Source organism: Spermophilus citellus, assembly GCF_964194105.1.
Source record: "Spermophilus citellus genome assembly, chromosome: 17".
Taxonomy (NCBI): Eukaryota; Metazoa; Chordata; class Mammalia; order Rodentia; family Sciuridae; genus Spermophilus; species Spermophilus citellus.
Genome location: NC_138199.1, coordinates 48295246 through 48318148, shown reverse-complemented (window position 1 = coordinate 48318148; position 22903 = coordinate 48295246). Strand labels below are relative to the sequence as shown.

Genomic DNA, 22903 nt, shown 5'->3' with positions numbered 1-22903 from the left:
TGAACTACTGGAGTATAAATACTATATAAATTATTTATATTGGCTTGAAGATCTCACATACACACAGGCATTCTCTTTGCCTATTTACCTCCTCACCTCCTGCATGTCATCCACTCTTGGCACAGAGCCAGTCAACAAGTATTTATGGAGGATCTTTTAGGTTGTCAAAACTAATAGGAGGGCTGGTGATGTGGCTCAAGCGGTAGCGCGCTCGCCTGGCATGCGTGCGGCCCGGGTTCGATCCTCAGCACCACATACCAACAAAGATGTTGTGTCCACCAAGAACTAAAAAATAAATATTAAAAATTCTCTCTCTCTCTCTCTCTCTCTCTCTCTCTCTCTCTCTCCTCTCTCTCCTCTCTCACTCTCTCTTTAAAAACAACAACAACAACAAAAAAAAACTAATAGGAGCTGGGTATGGTAGCACATGCCTGTAATCCTTACAGCTCAGGAGGCTGAGGTAGAAGGACCACAAGTTTGAGGCTTGCCTTGGCAACTAAGTGAGGCTCTAAGCAACTTAGTGAGACTCTGCTCAAAATAAAAAACAAAAACTAATAAACCAGGGCTGAGGATATGGCATAGTGTTAGAGCATGCCTGGGTGTTCAGTCCCCCCCCCCCCCCCCATACACAAATACATAGAGATTGTACTGGATACAGAGGAGTCATCAGAAATAAAAGATATTGGGCTGGGGATATAGCTCAATTGGTACAGTGCTTGCCTTGCAGGCCATGAATTCAATCCCTAGCACCATACACATACACACACACACACACAAAAAAAAAAAGAAAAAGAAAAGATATCCATCCTGGTCTTCAGAAATATGAGAAGTTTTAACTACTTAAAAACTCAAGAAAAGGGGCTGGGTTTATGGCTCAGCGGTAGAGTGCTTGCCTAGCATGTACGAGGCACTGGGTTTGATTCTTAGCACCACATAAAAATAAATAAATAAAAAAATAAAGGTATTGTGTCCAACTACAATTAAAAAAATATTTAAGAAAAAAACTGGACAGTAGGCCTAGATCCCTGGGCTGGTCTCAAAGTGGGACGAATCTAAGTAGCTTGGACTTATTTGGATTTGATTTGGTTGTTTTAAGAGAGATAAGACAGAAATGTACTTCTCTTCCAATTTAAAATCCAAGCTGTTCATTAGGGATGGTGTTGGTGGTAAGGCTCTGAACCTTGAGGTTGTCCAGGGACTCAGTTCCTTCTAACCAACTCCATGTGGATTACTACCCCTAGGGCCACATTCCAGAAAGTTGGGGATGGAAATGGAAGGAGTATCCTTTACTTTTAAAGGTATAACTCAAACTGGGTTCTGTGGTACATATTTGTAGTCCTAGCTACCTAGAAAGCAGTAGTTCAAGGCCAGCCTGGGCAGTATAGTGACACCCTGTCTCAAAAGAAAAAAAGAGCCAGGTGCAGTGGCACATACCCGTAATCCCAGAGACTCAAGAGGCTGAGACAGAATGATCTCAAGTTCAAAGCCAGCCTCAGCAATTTAGCAAGGTCCTAAACAACTTAGGGAGACCCTGGTTCAAAATAAAAAGTAGCCCAGTGATAAAGCATCCCTGGTACCAAACACAAAAGAAATCAAAACAAACCCCAAATCAAACACAACTAAAAAAACAAAAGTGAAATACCTTCACTGTCCCTGACATCCCATTGGCTAGGACTTAGTCATATGGCTGCATTTAGCTACTAAGAGCCTGGAAAATGTCCTTTTTATTTGAGTAAACTGTGCTCACGTAAAACTCAGAAGTTCTGGGGCTGGGGATGTGGCTCAAGTGGTAACGTGCTCGCCTGGCATGCAATGGGGCGCTGGGTTCGATCCTCAGCACCACATAAAAATAAAATAAAGATGTGTCCACTGAAAACTGAAAAATAAATATTAAAAAAATTCTCTCTCTCTTCTCTATCTTAAAAAAACAAACAAACTCAGTAGTTCTACCTTGGAAAAAGGTGAACTAGAAAGTGAGAATGAATATTGAAAGACAACTGATTTTTGCCATAAACTTCAGAAGGGTTTCTTGCTTAGTATTTGTTCATCTGGCTGGAAGGGGCAATAGAGAGCAAGGGAAAGGAGGAGGAGAATGGTTGGGATAGAGCTGCCTTCTTTTGGGGCAGCTGGAGGCTAGATGCATTTCAATTTCATGCAAAGCATGTCCTGTTTTAGGGTGTGGGATGACAGTACCAGGACCTATCAGAACCTTTGCAGAATGTGGTAGTGAGGCAGGAGTGCTATAGCTTCTTGTTAAGGAAGGTCTTTCCAGGAAGGAAAGGAGAGATGTTGGAGAGGGTTAGTATTGAACTATATGTTAGTATTAGTGACCTGGCCAAGGGGCAAACAGGTGTCTACTGGATAGAGAAATGCCCAGTGAAATTTCCACACTCTTACCCACAGTTTGACATTTGGTAACTGTGGGAAGCCATTCTAACATGTGATTGGGTGACTCCCGTTAAGGGCCTGAGGCGCTTTGGCTGTCTTTCCCGACCCTTTCCTGATGAGAGAGCCCATCCGTGTGGGGGTGTGCCTGACCACTGACCCTGGGGACCCAATCACTGACCCTGACCTTGGAGTGCAGCCCCCCCCCCAACCTTCATTGGATGGAATTCTCCCCTGAATCTCTTGTTCCCCAATAAAAGGCTACTCCCCGGCTTGTTCACTCTCTCTCTCTCTCCTGCTGGCCCTGAGTAATCCTCGCTGCCCTGCTGGGCGGCTAGAGGTGGGAACCAGAGAGGGGAGCCATCTCGGACCTAGCAATATAAATAAGGTACTGTCTGTGTGTTTTATTTCGATCTCTTCTAACTAACTTTATGCCTAGAACCTCATTAATGAAACCACTGCGCAGGCCGCGTGGTAGAGGTAACTCTTAAAAGGAAAATAAATGAGTGTGGTTCAGATTGAGGTCAAAGGAAACCCTGTCCTAGAATGAGGGAAAGTGACAATTATTGTCAATATATCATGGGTTGATGCTCTGCCACTAAAGGTTTGGGAAGCTGGTAAGGTGTAATTACACGCTTGGATTGTCACCCATTTGGTCAGTCACAGGTAATAAGTGCTGTGCTAGTGAGGTCAGCTTAGAGTACTGGGTGGGGGGCATAGAGAGTCACATCATCTCAGGGCAGGGAGTGCTGGTGTACAGGTGTCAGTGTAAGGGACACTGAGGGGAGGGCTTGCTGACTCCCCTAGAGAAGCAGGGGACCATCAAAAAGGGATGCTTTCTCCTGATTAAATGGGCAGGGTAGTTCCCACAAGGAACTCCAAGGGTGAAAGCCATCCCTAGATGAGCCTGTTGGGATTCCAGAAGAAGCACTAACTGCCAGGGTGAACAGCCCAAAGCTTATTAGGGAAACTTAAGAGTGCTGCAGCTCCTCCTTGAGACAGACATGGAGAGGAAAGGGGTGTCCTCAGCAAGGGGCCACAGTATGGAGCTTACATGTGGGTTTAGGGAATTTTGGCTCAGGCTCCTAGCCAGCTTGTGTTTTGGACAACAATCTATATGTCTTAATCAGTGCCTGAGAAGGTTCTAGGCCCCAACTTAGGCTCAAGCCAGCCTGAGACAAACCTGCAGCTGGCTGGGTCACCAGAGTTGTACCAGAATTCTGTGATTTTTGTGGTTAGGACCCAGCAAAGAAGGGTGGGTGGTACCTGCAGGGAGCTAGTGGTTTGCCTGATAGATAGACAGGAGTGGGGGCTTGTTTACAAGTCAACAGGCCTGATTTCTGTGAGAATCTAGACTTGCTATGGTGTGTCTCGGGTTGAACTTAACTGTGTGGTTAAGTAGTGCTGTGTGGGAACAGGGCAGCTAATTAAGGTTGGAAGGGTAGTGGGGAGACAGGCAACCAGGGACATATAGCGAAAGGCATGCAATATCTTCTCAAGGAGTTGAAAGCCTTCCTGAGGTAGGGTACAGAATCTGGAGCAGATGGCACCCAGAGGAGGGTGCTGAAAGAGGCTCCGTGCGAGCGGCTTGAGGCGAGGTCGTGGATGAACAGGCTGAGGGCTTAACCAGGGCTTAAGCAAAGGGGTGGGGAAGGGAAGGCTGACTTTCAGAGGTGTTAAGGATAAGGACTTGGGGGCGCCTGAGGGCAGCGGAATCCAGCTGGATCCGGGGCGCTCCGGCGGAGGGTGAAAGCAGATGGAATTGACCGGGAAAGAACTCCAGATCAGCAGTAGGTTCTCGCCGAGTAGAACTGAAGCAGGAGGAACAAGGGCAGTCTTAATTGGGGAGGCCCGGAAGTTAGGGGACAAATCACCTCCCGCCTAGAACCCGGTAGTCGCTCGCAAGGCGAGGGCGTCCACTTGCAGGTAGCTGGGCGGGGACAAGGCGGCCTGCCGCGTCCGGCGGGCTGGGCATCCCCGGGTTGGGCAGCGGGCCCTCCGGGGTGTGGCCGTCCGGCGCCCCGCCCCCGCTCCTCCTCCTCTGCTGTCTCCCGGGTCGGGTGGTCGCTCAGATTTCGGTCTTGCAGCACAGCCACCGCCGGTCCAGCAGTCCCCGGGTAAGGCTGGGCACTCTCCGCCGCCACCCCGTACCGCTTCGCCGCGGATCCGGGCTCCGGTCTGCACGCGCCCGCGGCCCCTCGCAGCACCGCGCTGGTCGGATCCGGGTCCCTAGCACCTTCCCTCCCCCGGCCTTGAGACACTGCAGACGGGCGGCGGCGCCTGAAGGGGCAGGGCGGAAGCGCCCGGGAAGCCACGTGTCCCTGAACCGGGGGAGGAGGGTGGCCGGACGGGTGTCCACGTGGCCTCCCCTACTCAGGCCGCGGCCCCGGCGGGGCTGTGTCCTGGCAGACGCCGGGCCCTGACTGCGCCTCGGGTTCCGCAGGACCATGGCAAACCTCGAACGCACCTTCATCGCCATCAAGCCGGATGGCGTGCAGCGCGGCCTGGTGGGCGAGATCATCAAGCGCTTCGAGCAGAAGGGGTTCCGGCTGGTGGCCATGAAGTTCCTTCGGGTAACGCTCCCTTAGCTCCCTGCCCACTCAGCGCCCGGGCTCGGGTGTTCGCCCTCCTGGCAGCGGTTAGTCTGCGTCTCCTTTCCGGGTTGGAGTCCCCTTGGCTGACTACGCTCGCGGGAAAATCCCCTTGCCCTCTGCCCCTACCCAGGGCTGCCGTGGTCCTCTGGCCCTTTCATGATGCTGGGGAGGACAGACGCCCTTGGGAAGGTTAAGCGGAGGTAACGTGACTCCTGCCCAGGGCTGGCTTCCTTCCCTCGACGCGTCCAGCCGGTGTCGAGTCGCGGCTCTGCCCGACGGTCACCGGGGGGCAGCACCGAGGAGGAAGTCTGAACTCCCTTCCCGGCCCTCGCGGGTCTACGTACGCACAGAATGGAGGATTGAAGTCCAGTGCTTTGCCTGACGTTTGAGGATGGCGGGTTTTGGATGCAGTGTCCATCCTGGAAATACATAGGGTTGTGACCGTATTTGCCACATCAGATTTGCACAGATCCGAACCCTGATAGTGATGGGTTAAATAAGTACTGAAAACCAAGTTCATCAGAGAAGAGAATGTTCTGTTATCATCTGAAATGTTTAAAAGGGTTTGCTGGGCGCCGTGTCCCAGCTGTTCCGGAAGCGAGGCAGGAGGATCGCGAATTCAAAGCCAGCCTCAGCAGTTTAGTGAGGCGCTAAGCAACTCAGTGAGACCCTGTCTTTAATAAAATTAAAAAACAGGGCTGGGGATGTGGCTCAGTGGTCGAGTGCCCCTGAGTTCAATCCCTGGTACCCCATCCCCGGATCCAAAAAAAAAAAAAAAAAGGGCCTCCTCGGTAGGCAACAAGATTTTAATTTGATCTCCATGTGACTTAAACTTCAGTTGCAGCCAACATTTAACTTCCTAAGTCTGGATCCTCAGATCATCTCTGGTTAAGTATTATAAAATCCATAACGTCACTGACATTACAAGGATGTTTTTATGATCAGAAGTCTTTCTGCTAAAATGGCATCAGGTGCATGGTTTGGATAGGATTCTTTTTTTCTTTTTCCTTTTTCTTTTCCCTCCCCAGTACTGGGGATTGAAGCCCGGGCATTCTACTACTGAGCTACACCCCCAGCCCCCTTTAAAAGCTGTTTTTTGCTTTTCTCCTTTTAAATTTTTTTTAATCTTTTGTGGTACCAGGGATTGGATCCAGGGCCTCATGCATGTTAGGCAAATACTTTACCATGGAGCTACATTCCCAGTCTTTAAAATATTTTAAGACTGTATTTTGGTAAGTTACTCAGGAGGGATTTGCAATAGGCTTGATTTTTTTTCTTTTTAAATACATACCTTGTGAAAAAAGGGACTTTTTTCCCCTTTCCTTTATGGAATTCAAGGCCTTGCACATTTAGGCAGTTGCTCTACCACTGAGCTACATCCTCAGCCCCGCAAAGGACTCTTGGAGAACATGCCACATTGATGAGGGACTCAAGAGAATGGGGTGGAGCCATACTTGAGCCTTTCTAGCTTGTTTCCTAACTGTATCCTCTTCTGAATATCAGGCCTCTGAGGACCATCTGAAGCAGCACTACATTGACCTGAAAGATCGTCCCTTCTTCCCAGGGCTGGTGAAGTACATGAACTCAGGGCCAGTGGTAGCTATGGTGAGTGCTTGTTGGGGATGAGGGGAGACCAGGGAAATTGCTGTGCCTACTTGCTCTTTTTTTAGATACCCCACCCTAAATTCTTCCTTTTATACATGGGTCCTGCTGGAAATATTAACTAAGAGTTTGGGAGGAGAAGGGACAGAGAATCAGATTTTAGGAAAAAAGTGATGCTTTATGGTAAATCCCCCCAGGGGTAGCCTCACTGCCAGCAAAAGGAGTGCTAGATTTCTTAGGTTCATCAAGTGTTTGTCACCATAATGTTTCCTAGACTTAAAAAAAATACTTTCTCATGAAAAAGTTGAACTTATGTAATACATGAAGCAAAAGGTCTCTAATCCTATGCTAGAGATGAAGCATTTTCTAGATGGCATTAATGTTCAATTGGGAATGAAGAGAAGTAGAGTGTGTAATAGGCACCAAAATTGAGAAAGAGCCTTTCTGGTTTCCCTAGCATGACCTTTGCCTCCTGCTGTTCCCTGGAATATTTTCCCTTTTATATCAACCTTTGCCATCTCTTGCTGTCTTCTGGGATGTTCACTGATCGTATTGCAGTTATCACTTTACCCCTTCTTCAACTATTGTTTTCTGTATCTCTTTAAGTCCCTTAAGTGTAGACTCTACCTGGATCCTATATTTGCAATAAAATTTGTCATATAGGCCCCTGCTCTCTACTGGGGTTACCACTGATATGTCTCTTTGATGTGTGCTGTTAGGTAGGGGTGTTTGTCTGGAATGATCCTGAGTGGTAGATCTGCAACAATTCCTTTTACCCTTGGTCAAGGTCTGGGAGGGGCTGAATGTGGTGAAGACAGGCCGGGTGATGCTTGGGGAGACGAATCCAGCAGATTCTAAACCAGGTACCATCCGAGGGGACTTCTGCATTCAAGTTGGCAGGTGAGTCCTGGAACGGTGTTGATAATTTTTACTTAACTCCTGGGATGGTATTGATGACTTTACTCACTTAAATGGAGTATAAAACAAATGTTTTGGACATATTCTGTTTTTCAAAAAAATCTGAACTTTAGCCGGGCGTGGTGGTGCATGCCTATAATCCCAGTGCCTCGGAGGCTGAGGCCAGGAAGATTGCAAGTTCAAAGCCAGCCTCAGCAATGAGGTGCTAAGCAACTCTGTGAGACCCTGTCTCTAAATAAAAAATACAAAAATAGGGCTGGGGATTGGCTTGGTGGTTGAGTGCCCAAGTTCAATCCATGGTACCTCCTCCCCCTAAAAAAAGAAAAATTAATTTTAAATTAGGTGGTGATTTTTATTGGATAAAAACTTTCATGAATAGCTACTTCCCCAGATCACTTGAAATTTTAACCAAGACACTGCATAGGGGAGTTGCATATGGTAATTCCTTACATGGTTCTAGCCTCACCAAGTTCTGCATTCTGGGCATCCCATCCATGGGCATATCCCTTAATTCTGGTTCCCTTACCAATACAAAGTTTATACAAAAATCATAGAGTTTTGAGATTCAAATGGAATGAAGGGATTATTATTATTATTAATAAGTATGCATTTCGTGATTGGGCTTTACAAATCAGTGATTCAAAAAAGTGCAACAGCAATGGCCCTTGATAATAATTACATGTAGCTGGGCATAGTGTTGCATGCCTATAATTCCTGGGATTCTGGGAGGCTGAGGCAGGAGGATCACAAGTTCAAGGCCAGCCTCAAAAACTTAGGTCCTAGGGCTGGGCATGTGGCTCAAGTGGTAGCGCGCTCGCCTGGCATGCGTGCGGCCCGGGTTCGATCCTCAGCACCACATACCAACCAAGATGTTGTGTCCGCCGAGAACTAAAAAATAAATACTAAAAATTCTCTCTCTAAAAAAAAAACAAAAAAACAAAAAAACTTAGGTCCTAAGCAACTTTCTGAGACCCTGTTTCAAGATAATAAAAAGGGCAAGGGCCAAGTACAGTGGTGCTTGCTTGTAATCCCAGCAATTCAGGAGGCTGAGGCAGGAGGATTACAAGTTTAAGGCCAGCCTCAGCAATTTAATAAGACTCTATCACCCCCCTGCCCCCCCCAGAAAAAAAGCACATCTAGTTAAGGTTTGTTGTTCTGGTGTATGTTTGATTTTTTTTTTCTATATGCTTCAAAATTTGAGGAGGAATTGGAATAATTTTGTAGCATTAGCAAAAAAAAAAAAAAGAGAGAAAAAAGAAAAAGATTTTTTCATTTTTTCAGTGCTGGGTATCAGATTCATGGCTTCATGCATGCTAGGCAGGCACTCTACCACTGTCCATATCCCCAGTCCTAGAAGTACTTTTCAAAGGGATGGGAACTTATAAGCATAATATAGTTGAAACAATGAATCTTTTAAATTAAGCACCTTTACAGTCACTTTGTTGAGATGGGGTATTGGTGTTACCCAGGCTAGTCTTAAGACTCCTGGGCTTAAGCAGTCCTCTTGCCTCAGCTCCCAGAATAGCACTTCCATAGTTTTTTATTTTTATACCAGAGTTTGAACCCAGGGGTGCTTAATCATTGAGCCACATCCCCAGCTCTTTGAGACAGGGTCTTACCAAGTTGCCTAGGGCCTCGCTAAGTTGTTGAGGCTGGCCTCCAACTTGAAATCCTCCTGCCTAACATTCCGAGTCTCTGGGATTACAGGCATGTGCTACCATGCCTGACCATCTTCATGGTTTTGTAGTTGGTTTCAGAAATATTTTGGGGTGTGTAACTTGCTGCTTCAAGTAGTAATTTGGCTGAAAAGTTCTGCAGTGGCTGTCATTGTACCCATTAAGTAGACTTTTGCACTTTAAAACATGGTAACTAGTAATTGTTTTCTTTTTTAGGAACATCATTCATGGCAGTGATTCTGTAAAAAGTGCTGAAAAAGAGATCAGCCTATGGTTTAAGCCTGAAGAATTGGTTGACTACAAGTCTTGTGCTCATGACTGGGTCTATGAATAGAAGTGGTCAAAGCAGGGGTCCCCTTCAGCAGTCTGAGGAGTCCCTGGACACAGCTGTTCATTCCACTGACTTGGAAGGGGTAGGGTAGATCATTCTTTTCTAAAGCATATTTACCAATAAAGCCTTTGGAATTGGGTGCAGTGGACTGTGCTTATTTGATACTAAGCTGAAAGAAATGGCTTTGTTCTCCGGTGACTGTGGCAATAGCCATTTATTATGAAAGAAATATCTAATCCTTCTCAGAACCTGGGAATACTCAACATATTCTAGGGCTGCAGAGGAAGTGTAGCACTGGTTGTTCAAGGAAACTAATAAAGAAATAAACATCCCTGATAGCATTAACAATAGAGAAATGTTTATTTCTGTAAGAATTATTTGTGGAAATGCAGACTAGTCAAGTGGTCTAGATTTACATGTTTGTTGTCTACAAATTAGGCAAGTTACTTCCAAAGTCTAAAGATTTTTAAAAAGGAATACCTATTACCAGTGCAATCCTGGATTAAATGAAATAGTGTATACAAATGCAGTTAACTTCCATGTGTCTGGCCCATACCTGGTATACCTGCAACTCTATCAACTTCCTTTTTATTCTGGGATGAAATACTTAAGATTGCTTCTTTCCCAGGCTAGAAGCAGGAATCCTACTTTTCAGATTAATTTGGCTGGATAGGCAGTTATAAAATGCATTTGTAGCGCTCTCTTGAATTTTAAAGAGGTGGATTTATAGTTTTATGTAGGACTTTATACTGTGTTTTATGAAAATTGCTACACTAAATAAAATGAATGACATTGTGAGGGAAGCAATACATTTGGGGGCTGAAGGTATCCCTGAGGTGGAGTGCTTGCCTTGCACATTGAGGTGCTGGATTTAATCCCCAGCACCACAAAAAAAAAAAAAAAAAAAGTTTGGTTTCTGCACATTCTTGGTACATAACTCCTAAGACCCTTGGATTTTCTTTTGCGATAAGGATCTTTTTGTATGCTGAGATGACTGTGGGGAGGGGTTAGTTTCCTGACCTCAAGGTGGGGATATGCTGGTTCTTAGAACCAATTTGTGGATTGGAACTGTGTCATCCCACAACCTCTAGGAAGGGCAGGGGGGACTAAAGGTTGAGTTGATAACCAATGGACCATGATGTAATCAACTATGCCTATATAATGAAACTCCCATAGCAAGCCAAAAGTACAGGTTTTGGGGAGTTTCCATATTCCTGAGTTGCCTGGAGGGTGGTGTGCCCATAGAAGACACAGAAGCCCCATTCACCTTCCACATGAGTTGCCTTGTGCATCTTAAATGTATTCTTTATATCCTTTATTAAAAAAAGGGTGATTAAGAAAAGTGCTTCCCTGAGTTCTGTGAGGCAATTATGGAACTCTTTGATTTATAAGCCAGCTGGTTAGAAGCACAAGTCACAACTCTAAAATGGGGGCGGGGGAGCAGTCTTGTAGGATCTGACTCTCCAAGTAGACTGTCAGAATTGATTTGAAATTTGAATTAGAAAGGATACTCAGTGTGGGCAAAGAAATGTATACCATCTGCTGTCAGTAGTGTTGACAAGGGGCTTGGGGTGTAGCTTAGTGGTACAGCACCTGCATAGTCTAGCATGTGCAAAGCAAGCTCTGGGTTAAATCTTCAGTAAAAGCAACACACACACCCACCCCTCCTGTTTTTTTTTAAAGAGAGTGAGAGGGGGAGAGAGAATATTAAAAAAATAAAAAATAAAAAATAAAAAAAATATTTATTTTTTTAGTATTTGGTGGACACAACATCTTCGTTTATGTGGTGCTGAGGATTGAACCTGGGCCGCACGCATGCCAGGCGAGCGCGCTACCGCTTGAGCCACATCCCCAGCCCCACCCCTCCTGTTAAGCATGGTAGTAACCCTGAAACAGTTTGGTCCTGGGTCTAGCTACGGGTCCATGCTGGCCTCTGTTTCTCCTTGCCTACTAGTAGGAAATTCCTCCTCTAGGAACGAACAGGGGCCTCTTTAAGAGCTGCTTATAGAAGGCATTCAACATTTTGAATAAAGCATCCCCCTCAAAACACAACACAGTAAAGAATGCTCAAATACAGCTTAACTTTAACATTTTATTTTGTGTAAAAAAGGGCAAATTTAGTGAATTATTTTAATCTTGTACACAAAGTTATAATTTTAATGCTTTTCACATCCATGCTGAAAATTTGCAATTTGGTAAAAATGAAAGGAACATAAATTTCTCTGAAGGAATTTTTCACGCCATTATATACACTTCATGAGAAAGTTTCAAACACTTTCTCAATGATCACAAGTTACCAGAAAATAAAAGATTAAATTTGTACAGATATTGATCTATATATCAAATACATACAGAAATGATGTAAAAACCTTATGCAGTTTACTTTGATCTCTGTCCTCAAAAGATTTGCCTATGAACAGAGAGATGCTTTTCTTTTGTATAAATGACTGTGGCTTTATTTAAAATATGAAAATCAAAGGAAGAAACCCAGTTTAATCACAGTATTTTTAAAATCCCTTCCCAATATTAAAGGATCATTACCAAATATATAGCACCATAATACAAATATTGATGGGAGAGGGTATTCACATCACACAAAATTAATAATAATAAAAACAAACAAACACTGAAAACCCGTGTTAGTATCCGTAGAATAAGAAGTTGATAACAGCTTTAGCTTTCCTCATACACAGCAAGGAAAAGGTTAAAGAGTTTAAACTACCAAAAGTCCCCAAGTAATCCTAACAGGAAAACAAAAACAAAAACAAACCCAAGGTCAGCAGTACACTGTGAACCGTAAGAGAATGGGTCTACTGAGTTGTACAATCAAGAGTTATGGCTGAGACATATATCTCCTCTGCATTGACTTATTTTCTGTTCTCAGCAGCAGGAGTTAGAGTATGAGTAATGAGGAGGGCTTCAGGTTGTATTTAGACTGTAGGAAGTCCTTACCAACCCTTAACTGTTGGTCACTGGATCAAGACAAAAAACACTTCATGAGTATGTGGGAAATCCTAAAACACTCAGAGCCTGGTTTTTGCTATAGAACTGGAAGCTTATAAAACCTGGCTACAGATGAGCATTCACAGAACTAATTACCAGGACTGGTTGGCTCCAAATCACATCCCTCCTGGTTTATTCAGTTCCCCAGAGGGTCCCTACACCCAAGGTACTCCTAGAGTACACCACAGGCTTCTTGAGCCTGCATCATGGAGCCACAGTCCTGTATTTAATACACTGAGCCTGAGAATAAAGACTGCTGTACCCTTTGCCTTGCAACTCTTCTAGGCTTTAAGTTTATGGGAAGATTCTTCAAAGTTCAAGATTTGGGAAGTGTGAGGATGTCACATTTATGGTAGGTCCCTCTCAGCAATGTTGTTTAAGATATCCAGTAATTTACAGCTGAATTCACATATATTTGACACGAGAATCAACTTGCGTTGATGTGATCTGCATTTATGCCTCCAAAGAGTCAGTATTAAGAAATGGTGACATGCGATTCCATACATTCTTACATTATAAAGTAACACATTTTACTTCCAGTAGCTACTACAAAATCTTATGATATTAACCCCTCTTGCATAGAATGAGGTAAACCTGTGCGTATTACCAATGCTATTATTCCCAAAAGTAGAGCAATATTTTAGAAAATAAATTGCTGGTTTTAAACGTTCTATGCATTTTAAAATTCAAACAAAAATCTTACCTAAAATGGTCTCCTGGGACTTTCTAACATTTTTTAAAGCATTTCATAGGCTGAAGGACTGTAGAGGTTAATCATTTTGATTAATTTCTAATTAGCCCTGCCTATATTCCAGAGGAGATGGTCAGTATTATCACTCTGAAGAGGCCAGGCTAAGACCCAGAAGCACTTCTACAACAGATGCAATGAATTCCTGAGAGTTTAGTTTATGAACCTCACTGGTAAACGCTAGAGCTCTCTCATTCAGTCACAACTCGGTAGAAGGTTAGAAAACAGCAAACCTTTCACCAATTTACCCTTGTACCCTAATTTTAAAGGAAGCCATGTGAATTTTAAAATAGGGAATGTTCAAAATGGTCCAAATCACTGTTATTACTGTTAAAATAAATTCTGACTACAAATAAAGATAATTCATACTAGATATAGGAATTGTATGAAAATTAAATTCTCTTTCAAATTAGTTTTCTAACAAATCCAAGCTAGTTAAACGTGGAGCTGGAATGATTTTGAAATCTAAACCTATTTCGGCTTTGAACAACTTTTGATTGTTTTGGTAATATAGAACATCCGTTTTGGGGTGTGGTCATGCCAAGTTGCTATCTCACAGATGGAGGGAAATGTCAGAGAATTAATCAGAATCCCTTTTTGTGGGATTTATTTTAGTAAGGAAAAGAAAATAAACTTAGGATAATATTGCATTTTCCCTAACCCCGCAACATGTATGTCGAGATCCTGTATATCTTGTCAACCATTCCAGTTTAAATACTTTAGTGTTAGGATAATTTGAATCATTTTTTACTTAAAAGAACACATAAATGTATCCAGAGTTCTTCCAGTTTCATATAGAACTCCAAATAAATTTTCACAGAATGAAAAACATTTCTGTACAAACATTTAAAATGGGCTGCAATAAAATGCCATCAAGCAGAATTAATTACCCCTTCCGTGATCTACATGGTGATGAGCCCTCCATGAGGGGTTCAGTTGCATATTTCTGCAGCAAAGGAAGCTGGAGATGTGACTGGCTTAACTTCTAAAATCCAAAAATCTCCCAACAGGTACCAAAAAGGTTCATTTGTAATGACAGTTCATTTGCATTTACAACTATATCCTTCTTAAATCATTTCCTTCAATCCTGCTACCTAAACTTTAATCTTACCAAAAAAGTTAAGATTTTCAGTTCTTGTTAACAATGCACATAAATCCAAACTTGGAAAATATTACAAAATTCTTTCAAAAGCTTCAAATACAACACAAAAATTGTCCATCTTTTTATAAATTGAAAAATTTCCCCCCCAACCCGGCTAAAATAGTTTCCCTACCCACCTGAAAAATCTGGAACTGAAATTTTCTGTGTTTAGCAAAATGTCCCAGTAGAATAGCCCGCTGTACAGCTGGATTATAAATCAGTTCTGTGTAAAATTTTTCCCCTCCCACCCTCAGTTTCTGAGCCACCTCATGGCTCTTGTTTGATGTAGAAGTTGGCAGAGCCATTGCTTTCTTGATCAGATGCTCCTTGGAGGAAATTGTAATCCTCTCCATCTAGCAACTCCTCCTTCAGCTGCAACGTAGTCACTGCATGTGAGAGAGAGAGAGAGAGAGAGAGAGAGAGAGAGAGAGAGAGAGAGAGAGAATAGAGAAATGTACAGGATGTTATCAAGCTTCTGGAATATCCAGATTGCCTTTACTCTTCATGTTCCTTCAGCTTTATAGTTAATAAGACTTCTTCATCAATAAATCTAAGAAGTAAACACCAGAGGGCTGGGGATGTAGCTCAGTGGTAGAGGGCTTGCCTAGCATGGGTTTTGATTCCTGGCACTGGAAAAAATACAACATAACACAACAAAGCACAACAACCCTGAAAGTTTAAACATTTGATTAAAAAAATTATTATTTTATTATTATTTTAAAGTGCTGGGTACTAACCCAGGGCTTTGCATGTGCTAGGAAAGTGCTCTACCACTGAGATACACCTCTGGTCTGAATTTTAATTTTCATTGTATACTGGCAATTTAGGAATGTTCTAGAAAGGAATAATACTGCATAGTGGACACCTTTGATGGAATGCTCAAGGTAATAGTGCTCAGTAATCCAAAATAATTGTCTTTATGATAAAGTATTCACTTTTATGTCAATGTCTACAGAAACAATGGCATATTCCTTGCATACTTCTAAGGTACAATACACAATAAGTATGACTTTAATATGATCCTACTGTCTGTCCCTAAGGAGCACCTTTATTTTGTAGTGCTAGAAATTAAGTTAAGGGACTTTTTCACAGAAGGGAAGTGCTTTATACTATTGAGCTACACTCCTAGCCCAGGAGTACCTTTATTAAAAAGACCCCCCTAAAGTAAAAACAGCATGAATCTCATAATGAACATGCAAATATTATGAATAATATGAAACAATATTTGCCATATAAATTACATTTATATAAATTTATAAAAATAAATCTGGTATTAAACTCCTATATTTAAAGTAAAGGCATAGAAAACTTGGGTAATTCTTTTAGTTTAATGTCTACTGGGATAGAGGCATAGCTCAAGGGTAGAGCACTTGCCTCACATACACAAAGGCCCTGGGTTCCAATCCCAAGGCCACACACAAAAAAACTACTGACACTAGTAATGTGAAAATCACTGATGCAAAACTACTAACTTGTCCAATGGGATCATTTAATAGTAGTACACATTGCCTGGCCAAGTTCTTATCTGATGACTCGCTTTTTAATAAAAACAATGGATAGGTCATGTTTGAACAGGTCTTAATTTCTATGGAGGATTGTTTTTAGTTTCCAATATTTTATGACAGGAAAGAGGAATTTCATCTTTGCTGGGTCTAAAGCCAGAATTTCAGGTCAGGTTTAATTCTTGAGACTTTCCTATCTCCTTTAAAAAACTACTCTTACTACCCCTCACCTCAACCTAACTACCCAGCACCATTAGACTGCCCACAGAACTCTCTTTGTCAGACTAGTTTCATGAACTACCCAACCTCTCAGAGATGTGTTTAGTTTTCCTAAAAAGTTATTGTCCAGGAGCTGGGGATGTCGCTCAGTGGCAGAGCACTTGCCTGGCATGCAAAAAGTCCTGGGTTCAATTCACCACGTTACTGTCTAACCCAAATTGAGCTGGTAAAGTTTCAAAAAAACACAAAATAAAGCGTTTCTGTTTTTTTTTGGGGGGAGCAGTATTTAGCATTGAACCCAGGGGCATTCTCCCACTGAGCTACACCCCCAACTCTTTTTATTCTTTCTTTTTTTTTTTAATATTTTATTTACATTTTAGTTTTCGGCAGACACAACATCTTTGTATGTGGTGCTGAGGATTGAACCCGGGCTGCACCCAACCCAGAAGAGCGTGCTACCGCTTGAGCCACATCCCCAGCCCCTCTTTTTATTCTTTATGTGGAAACAGGGTCTTGTTAAGTTGCCTAGGCTGGACTTGAATTTGCAATCCTCTTGCCTCTGCCCCTTGAATCACTGGGATTACAAATGTGTACCACCATGCTCGGTGAAGTTACAAATAATTTGAAATACAGGTGAGGTGGTCTCTTAAAATAATACAATCACTGGAATCTAGTCCCATGGTGAGTAATGCTAACCTTGCTCAACTTCTTCAGGGTACACAGATCTACTAAATTGGCAGCCACAAACTATCCCTATCCCCCCCCCCCCTCACCTGAGCCTGGGGTCAAGCTAGACAAGTGTTGTACTACTGAGCTATAAACACTTTTTAAAATCTGAGTATTTTGAAACCAGAGATTTCACATAAAGAATTGGCAACATTTAACATCCTTAAAGAGCTATATGACCAGTGGGGAGTGATGGGCTGCCACACCCTGTATCTGGGCAGCCTGAGAACCCCATCTATCACTAGGCCCCCAGGCTCATGCTGTTCACTTTACTCACTGAAGTAACTTTGAGCCTCTGCAGGTGAGGTATCTGGCTCCAAATCAAAGGAAAGACTTTTTTTTTGGTTTGTGTCTATCAGGTATCTTTTCATTAACAATTTGGAATGAGAGGATGCAAATACAGTAGTACCCCTTTATCTCTGGTTTCATTTTTTGCAGTTTCAATTTTCTGTGCTTAACTATAGTTTGAAAATATTGAATGGGAAATTCCTGTAATAAATAATCCTAAGTTCTACATTGTACCTTATTCTGAGTAGAGTGATGAAACCTTGTGCTGTTTGGGATGTGAATCTTCCCATCATCAGGTCTATCTGTGCCCTATATACTACCTGCCTGTTAGTCACTTAGGAGCTTTCCTATCTCCTTTAATAAAGTTATCTTTGTTACTGGATGGACTGTCATAGTATTGTAGTACATGGGTTCAAGTAACTGCTTACTTAACCCAAACAAGAGCAACAATGCTGGCAATTTTATTGTGGCACTTTGTTATGGTTTTTCTATTTTATTAGTAGTATTGTTGTTAATTTCTTATGTGCCTAATTTATACATTAAGCTTTATCATAGATATGTACATTAAGAAGAAACATAACATATATGTATAGAGTTTGGTACTACATGTGGTTTTAGGCGTCCACTGGGGCGGGGGTGGTCTTAGAAAATACTCCACTTGAATAAGGGAGACTACTGAATATGGAATGTAAACTGAGAACTGCTCATACTGAAAATAAAAATGTAAATTTAAGAGAAGAATTAGGACTCAAGAGCATTAAGGGGGAGTAAGCATTTACATTTTTCATGTGACAGTAATGCTGTCACTAATGTCACTATGTAGAACAGTATTAAAATGTCTACAACTTTTTTTTGTGTGTGTGTGGTGCTAAGGATGGAAACCAGGACCTTGGGCAGGTGCATATTAGGCATATCCTCTAACAGTGAGCTACACTTCCAACCGCCATATCCTGATTTTACTTACACAGAAGATTATTTTAAAAAATTAATGACCTCTGACATCTTATTTACTAATTTACAGGATAATCTTCTGAGCGGACAACTTATTTTCTTGTCTTACTTTGGTACCTGTGTTGGTACTGGTGGTTAAAAATTCAATAGGCCAAAGACAGAAAAGCGAATACACTGTGTATAATAACAGCAAAATTAACACCAATCGGACTATTGAAGGTTAAGCAAACAAAACTGTGCAGTTCTTTCCTTTCTTTAAAAAAAAAAAACTACTTTTAATAAAATGCTGTTATAGAGAACCATATTAAATGTATAATACCTATCCTTCATCTCACATGCACTAAAGTGTTAGGGACATTTTAACAATACCACAAAGATAAACACATAGATAACAAAACCCAAGTTCATTAAAGGTGCAGTACCCACAATAAAAGGTTGATTAAAACGATATCTTGTTGTAGGATGATCAGATGGCTAAATGAATGGGAACTACCGTGCCTTAAGATCAAACATGTTCCATTCAAACAGATGTTTTATATTTTTTTAATGTTAAGAAAGGTAAGCTGAGATTCTAAAGCACATCTGAAGCTATGTGCATTTGCTGCTAATAACAAATTTCTGGATTAGGCTTCTAGTCATGTTAAAATATGAAAATGATGTACTTGAAAAATCACTCAAGATACAGGTGATACATTCACTCAGATGTGGAATGTTTTAATGAAAAGTTTCACAGAATCAAAAACAAAGCCTGTCTGTTATGTTCACACTAATCATTTTTCCTTCAGGCCTTATTCTCAATGAATGATGGATGAAATAGATCCTGTGGCCAGATGTCATCTTCTATACAAATGCTTTTTCTTAGCTCTCTTTTTAAAAGGAAGTCACTTTGTTGACACTAATCACTAACATTTCATGAAATAAACCGAAAATGACATTTTCCCACTTATAAAGCCCATAAATAATAAATTCTCTCAACAGCTAACTAAATTGCAGTTTTCAGATAGTTAAGGTAACAAAGCTGTCCCTACAGTTTCACCAGAGTAAAATCACACCATATCCCACAAGATGCACCCCCAAGTCAGAAGACACAACAGACACTAAAGGAAGAAGGAAGTCACATAAGAAACCATATGCTGCTTTCTGTTTGGCAAGCCTACTCTAAATTCTTGGGTTTTGCCAATCTAAAAAATCAAATTCTGTTTTACATGAGTTGGGACCTCTCACAAAATGACACATGCCTCTAAAATTAGTTTTGTCTCAAGAAAATACACCCCAAATCCCATAAAAATTCAAACATATTCAGAACTCAAAATGTCTACACTTAATTAGGTAAAAGAAGACTATTTCATAATTAGCAAGTATAAAATGAAAAGTTAAACAAACAAGAAAAAAAAAAAAACAACTGGAAGGTTCTTCAGACAGACTATGAAGGTTTTTCCATTAAAGAGTAAGTAACTTTGTAATTCTAATCTGTTTTTCATATAAAAGTATTGTAATTTTCTCTGGACATTGGGGTATCAGGGTGATCATCAGAAAAACACTCTAGGAAAGGGGAAGATGACCTAACAGACTATGAGAGATGCAAAAGATAAACAATATATTCTAAAATGGACAAAAAAAAAAAAAAAAAGGCTGATAACTTCAGGGGCAAAAATGTTAGCAAATAGAAGAAAGAGGAAAACAGGTAGGCACTAAGTCTTATCTAGGTTTCCAACACATAAAAGACATTTTATGGAATACTGAGAACTTTGGCTTTGAAGCCGTATCATCTCGACTCATGCCTAAAGTTCATCATATGAAAGTGAAGCTCTCTGGCATCCTCTGAAACCACCTTTGTTCTTAGCAATTACAAATGGCCAAAATAACCCCTTCTGCAGTCTACTAACCTATTACTCTGGCCTCACCAACTAAACTCAAGACAAATGCCACTTTCTTAATAAATCACTCATTATACATACATAAACATGAAATTATGGCAATAAATCTCAAATCCAACACCAAAATTACATAGATATCATATTTCTAAATTTATGTTATTCGGTAATGCTTATGGTAAATGTTACTACCCAAAAGCACACTTATTCTAGAAGTCAAAACACAACCTTTCCATGAATGAGACCCTATGGAATGCACAAACAAAGCCTCACATTTGGATCTGATTGATCAGATTGTTCCTTCATGACACATTTCTCCCCTAGGTCAAGTCACCAAGAAATCTGCCAATCTAATGAAACCATAAAGTATTCCAATTGTCTCATAGCTCCATAAAGCTGAAACAACTTTACCATAATTTGAAGCTTACGAAGTATTTTATATCAACAACAACAACAACAAAAACCTTTCCTGATGATTCATCTTTGTGATGTGACTACCAAGGATCAGTGAGAATGAATATTTTAGTTAAAAGAAAAAGAAAACTTTAATGAGGCAGCATCTGACACGCCAGACCATGCTTTGTCTCCCGCCACCCAGCCCAGCACTTTACCCTCTGCAGTACCTGTAGTGCTGAGTGACTCGTTACCTGTTTTGAGGCTGGGCCTGAACTCTCGGCTAGTGCTGGGAGGTGGGAAGGCCTCTGGGGCTGTCTGTGCTGGCAGGGCTCGGTATGGAGGAGGAGTCAACTCTTCGTCACCAGAGAAGCTCCTCCGCACCCCGCCTGTCATGGGCAGGCTCGACAAACTGACAGGCTTCTTCCCAACTGGCATCTTCCTCTCTAAACATCAAGTCAGACTGAAGTAAGCTTTGACTTACGTGCGTGGTACGAAAAGTGCAATGCATAACTAGGAAGGCTGGGTTGCACAGGACACTGCAAAGAGAACCCACTATGCTAGGGTTGTATTTCCTGCAACAATGGAGTGTTTGAGTTTGTGTGAGTGTTGGGAGTGGTAGTGGGAGACACCGTTTCTGCTCTCTGACTGCTTCCTAATTCTCCAGTATATTTAAAAAATTACAAAGCAAAATGAACTATAGAGACCATTTAGTGTGGAGAACAGCTAGCTGGCTAATTTCTTTCAAGAAAACCTCAGCTTGAGGTAGGGTAAAAAAACAATGGAAAAGAGTCTTTTTTCCCCCTTTCTCTGGCCATGCTGGGGACTGGGAGGACCTCATAAACACTAGGCAGGTACTTTACACCAAGCTACACTCCCAGACTGAGAGAAGATTTTAAAAGCGATAATTTCAGGGTAGTATTTCACTGGCCAAATAAGCTCAAATGCTGGTTTTCAGGGAGAAAGCAAAGTAAAATAGTTTTAACTGCATTATCCAGGGGGCAGGATTTTACTGATATAAAATGTGCTCCCCTAACAATAAATTCTCTCTCTCTCTCTCTCTTTTTTTTTTTTTTTTTGGATACTAGGGGTTAAACCCAAGGGTGCTTTACTACTGAGCTTCAATCCCCAGTCCTTTTTGTTTTGTATTTTGAAATAGGGTCTTGCTAGTTGCTGAGGCTGGCCTTAACTTGGAAACCTCTTGTCTCAGCCTCTGAAGTTGCTGAGACTACTGGCATGTGTCAACATGCCTGGATAACAAGACATTCTTTCAGAAAACATTTCTAATTCTTATTCTGAAAAGCACTTCTAAAATTTAAAAGCTCATTGCCTGAAAGTCCTTAAGCTGCTTTCTTTTGAAACAAAATTTATCGCACCCTTCTGATATGGTTTCATTAGCCTTGTAGTACTTACAATAGTGCTTTTACTAATCAAAAATATACTCTCAACGTTACTAATACCAAATCACCAAGTATAATGCATTACTGAGGTTGACAGCTGAAGGATACTTACACAGCTTTGTGACTCTAAGTTATTTCTGTTCTTGTCCAAAGTCTACAATGACCCAGGTAAGAGCAATCAGAATTATGCTTCCCAAAATCAGAACTAAAAGATAAATCTAAGACAACATTCCTATGTAAAATGATATGGAAGCTAAAGTTCCAGTAAGTACACATTCAACTCTCAACTGCCAAACCAAAATCATGTGCAACAACTACTTAGACTTTTTTCTAATAAATTATGTAACTTATAGAGGTAAAATGGCAAGGAACAATCTCCAAATCCTACTATTCCCAGTAGCCCTGAAAATAGTGAAATTTAACAGAAATTAGTGTTGCTTTTCTTGCTCCAGAATTACTACACCTTGAGAAAGAGGCTTTTAAGATTGAACAGTCTATAGATCCTCTTTGCAGAACTTATTTTCAAAAGAGCTAGTTAACAACTACACCTTTACAGCATGAATTCATCTCATTACCCCCACAAGCTAGAATAATGAAGCCAATCAACCATGTCTCTGTAAAATGTAAACAGTACCAAAGAACATCCTAATAAAAGATTTTAAGGACCAAAAAGACCAAAGAGTTATAAGATGAAACAACAAAGCCAGAACATAATAACCAACCAGCAAACACAAGGTTATTTATAGCCCATGTACTACTGACATAAAAGCCCATGTACTACTGACATAAAAGCTTGTTTTGCAGCGAATGACTTAGGTTTCTAAGCCCCAAGTTTGTTCTTATTTAGGTAAATGGCGTTGTGGGAAAATTTTCTAATAGATCATTTTGTGTGTGTATAAAAAAGCAGCAGATAAAAACTGCTCCTTCTTAATACTACACTCTTTATCTTCAATTCCAACATTCAGAAATTTTATAATATTTTGACAACAAAACCATACTCATTTTGTGATACATTTATAATTTTTACTTGATCCATTTAATGTAAATATTTATTTTTTGGTTCAGAAAATGTTCCAGAGTGTGCAATGGGTATTACAAAATTTATGCCACACACACTGTATTTCTAAAATCCAAAAAATTCTGAATTCCAAA

The 22903-nt window shown here is 41.3% G+C and overlaps 2 protein-coding genes across 26 annotated transcripts in view; one reads left to right on the top strand and one right to left on the bottom strand.

The window, feature by feature from the left end:
- The first annotated feature begins 4364 nt into the window (after positions 1-4364).
- LOC308636282 (nucleoside diphosphate kinase B) lies at positions 4365-9645 on the top strand. Of its 2 annotated transcripts, XM_081271691.1 has the most exons (5): positions 4365-4502; positions 4829-4958; positions 6483-6584; positions 7369-7481; positions 9392-9645. In XM_081271691.1, exons 2-5 carry the CDS (start codon positions 4833-4835, stop codon positions 9507-9509), a joined length of 459 nt encoding a protein of 152 aa, XP_081127817.1. In that variant the 5' UTR covers positions 4365-4502; positions 4829-4832; the 3' UTR covers positions 9510-9645. The 2 variants fall into 2 exon arrangements, with proteins under 2 accessions (XP_081127817.1, XP_081127818.1); XM_081271692.1 differs by lacking the exons at positions 4365-4502; positions 7369-7481 and having other exon boundaries at positions 4696-4958.
- A 1733-nt stretch (positions 9646-11378) lies between these two features.
- MBTD1 (mbt domain containing 1) overlaps positions 11379-22903 on the bottom strand; it is a 64819-nt gene continuing 53294 nt past the window's right edge. For 21 of the 24 annotated variants that reach the window (XM_081270608.1, XM_081270610.1, XM_081270606.1 and 18 more), the window contains 2 exons: positions 20606-20797; positions 11379-14784 (listed from right to left, as the gene is read on the bottom strand). In XM_081270608.1, the coding sequence (XP_081126734.1) occupies positions 14666-14784; positions 20606-20797 (311 nt within the window). In that variant the 3' untranslated portion in view covers positions 11379-14665. The remainder of the gene's footprint in view (positions 14785-20605; positions 20798-22903) is intronic. The other 3 variants (XM_081270612.1, XM_081270613.1, XR_014019272.1) reach the window with 2 other exon arrangements.

Bases quoted from the DNA above. Each gene is read 5' to 3' on its own strand.
- LOC308636282 (XM_081271691.1), top strand. From the start codon at position 4,833: ATGGCAAACCTCGAACGCACCTTCATCGCCATCAAGCCGGATGGCGTG. The intron at 6,585-7,368 runs GTGAGTGCTTGT...CCCTTGGTCAAG, and splicing joins CAGGGCCAGTGGTAGCTATG to GTCTGGGAGGGGCTGAATGT. The intron at 7,482-9,391 runs GTGAGTCCTGGA...TTTCTTTTTTAG, and splicing joins TTCTGCATTCAAGTTGGCAG to GAACATCATTCATGGCAGTG.